At 67.5% G+C, this 504-nt stretch overlaps 1 protein-coding gene across 1 annotated transcript in view; it reads left to right on the plus strand.

Annotated features, from left to right (window-relative positions):
* Positions 1-504, plus strand: part of LOC107198895 (rap guanine nucleotide exchange factor 3-like) — a 24,468-nt gene that overhangs the window by 17,809 nt on the left and 6,155 nt on the right. Inside the window, exons 7-8 of the mRNA XM_015616161.3 lie at positions 182-242; positions 342-418. Coding sequence (XP_015471647.1) covers positions 182-242; positions 342-418 — 138 coding nt within the window. The remainder of the gene's footprint in view (positions 1-181; positions 243-341; positions 419-504) is intronic.

Here is a 504-nt window from a genome sequence, read left to right on the forward strand (position 1 = left end):
CTGCACCCCTTTCCTTCCTGTCTGAGCCTCCTCCCCTGCTCCCCAAATCCTCCTGCACCCCTTTCCTTCCTGTCTGAGCCTCCTCTCCCGATGGCCTCCGTGCCTCGCTCAGCCGCATTTCCCCACTCCCCGTGTCCCCTCCTGGCCCTGCCGGGGGTGACAGGGCTGTCCCCCGGCACAGGTGAAGCGGGAGCTGGCGGCCGTGCTGATGTTCGAGGGTCACCAGCGTGCGGGGACAGTCCGTGAGTCACCGGGGGCACTCGGGGTCCCCAGCCCGGCCACCCCGGAGCCGTGCCCAAAACTCTGCCTTCTCCTCCCTCTTTTCCCGGGCGCTGTCGCAGTGTTCAGCCAAGGTGACAAAGGCACCTCCTGGTACATCATCTGGAAGGGCTCGGTCAACGTGGTCACCCACGGCAAGGTGGGTTTGTCCCCCCCCCTGCGCGGGAGGGACACCTTGGGGACACCCCGATGTCGCCATCCCTCACCCCCCTGCTGTCCCCAGGG

Source organism: Parus major, unplaced genomic scaffold (genome assembly GCF_001522545.3).
Source record: "Parus major isolate Abel unplaced genomic scaffold, Parus_major1.1 Scaffold360, whole genome shotgun sequence".
Classification (NCBI taxonomy): Eukaryota; Metazoa; Chordata; class Aves; order Passeriformes; family Paridae; genus Parus; species Parus major.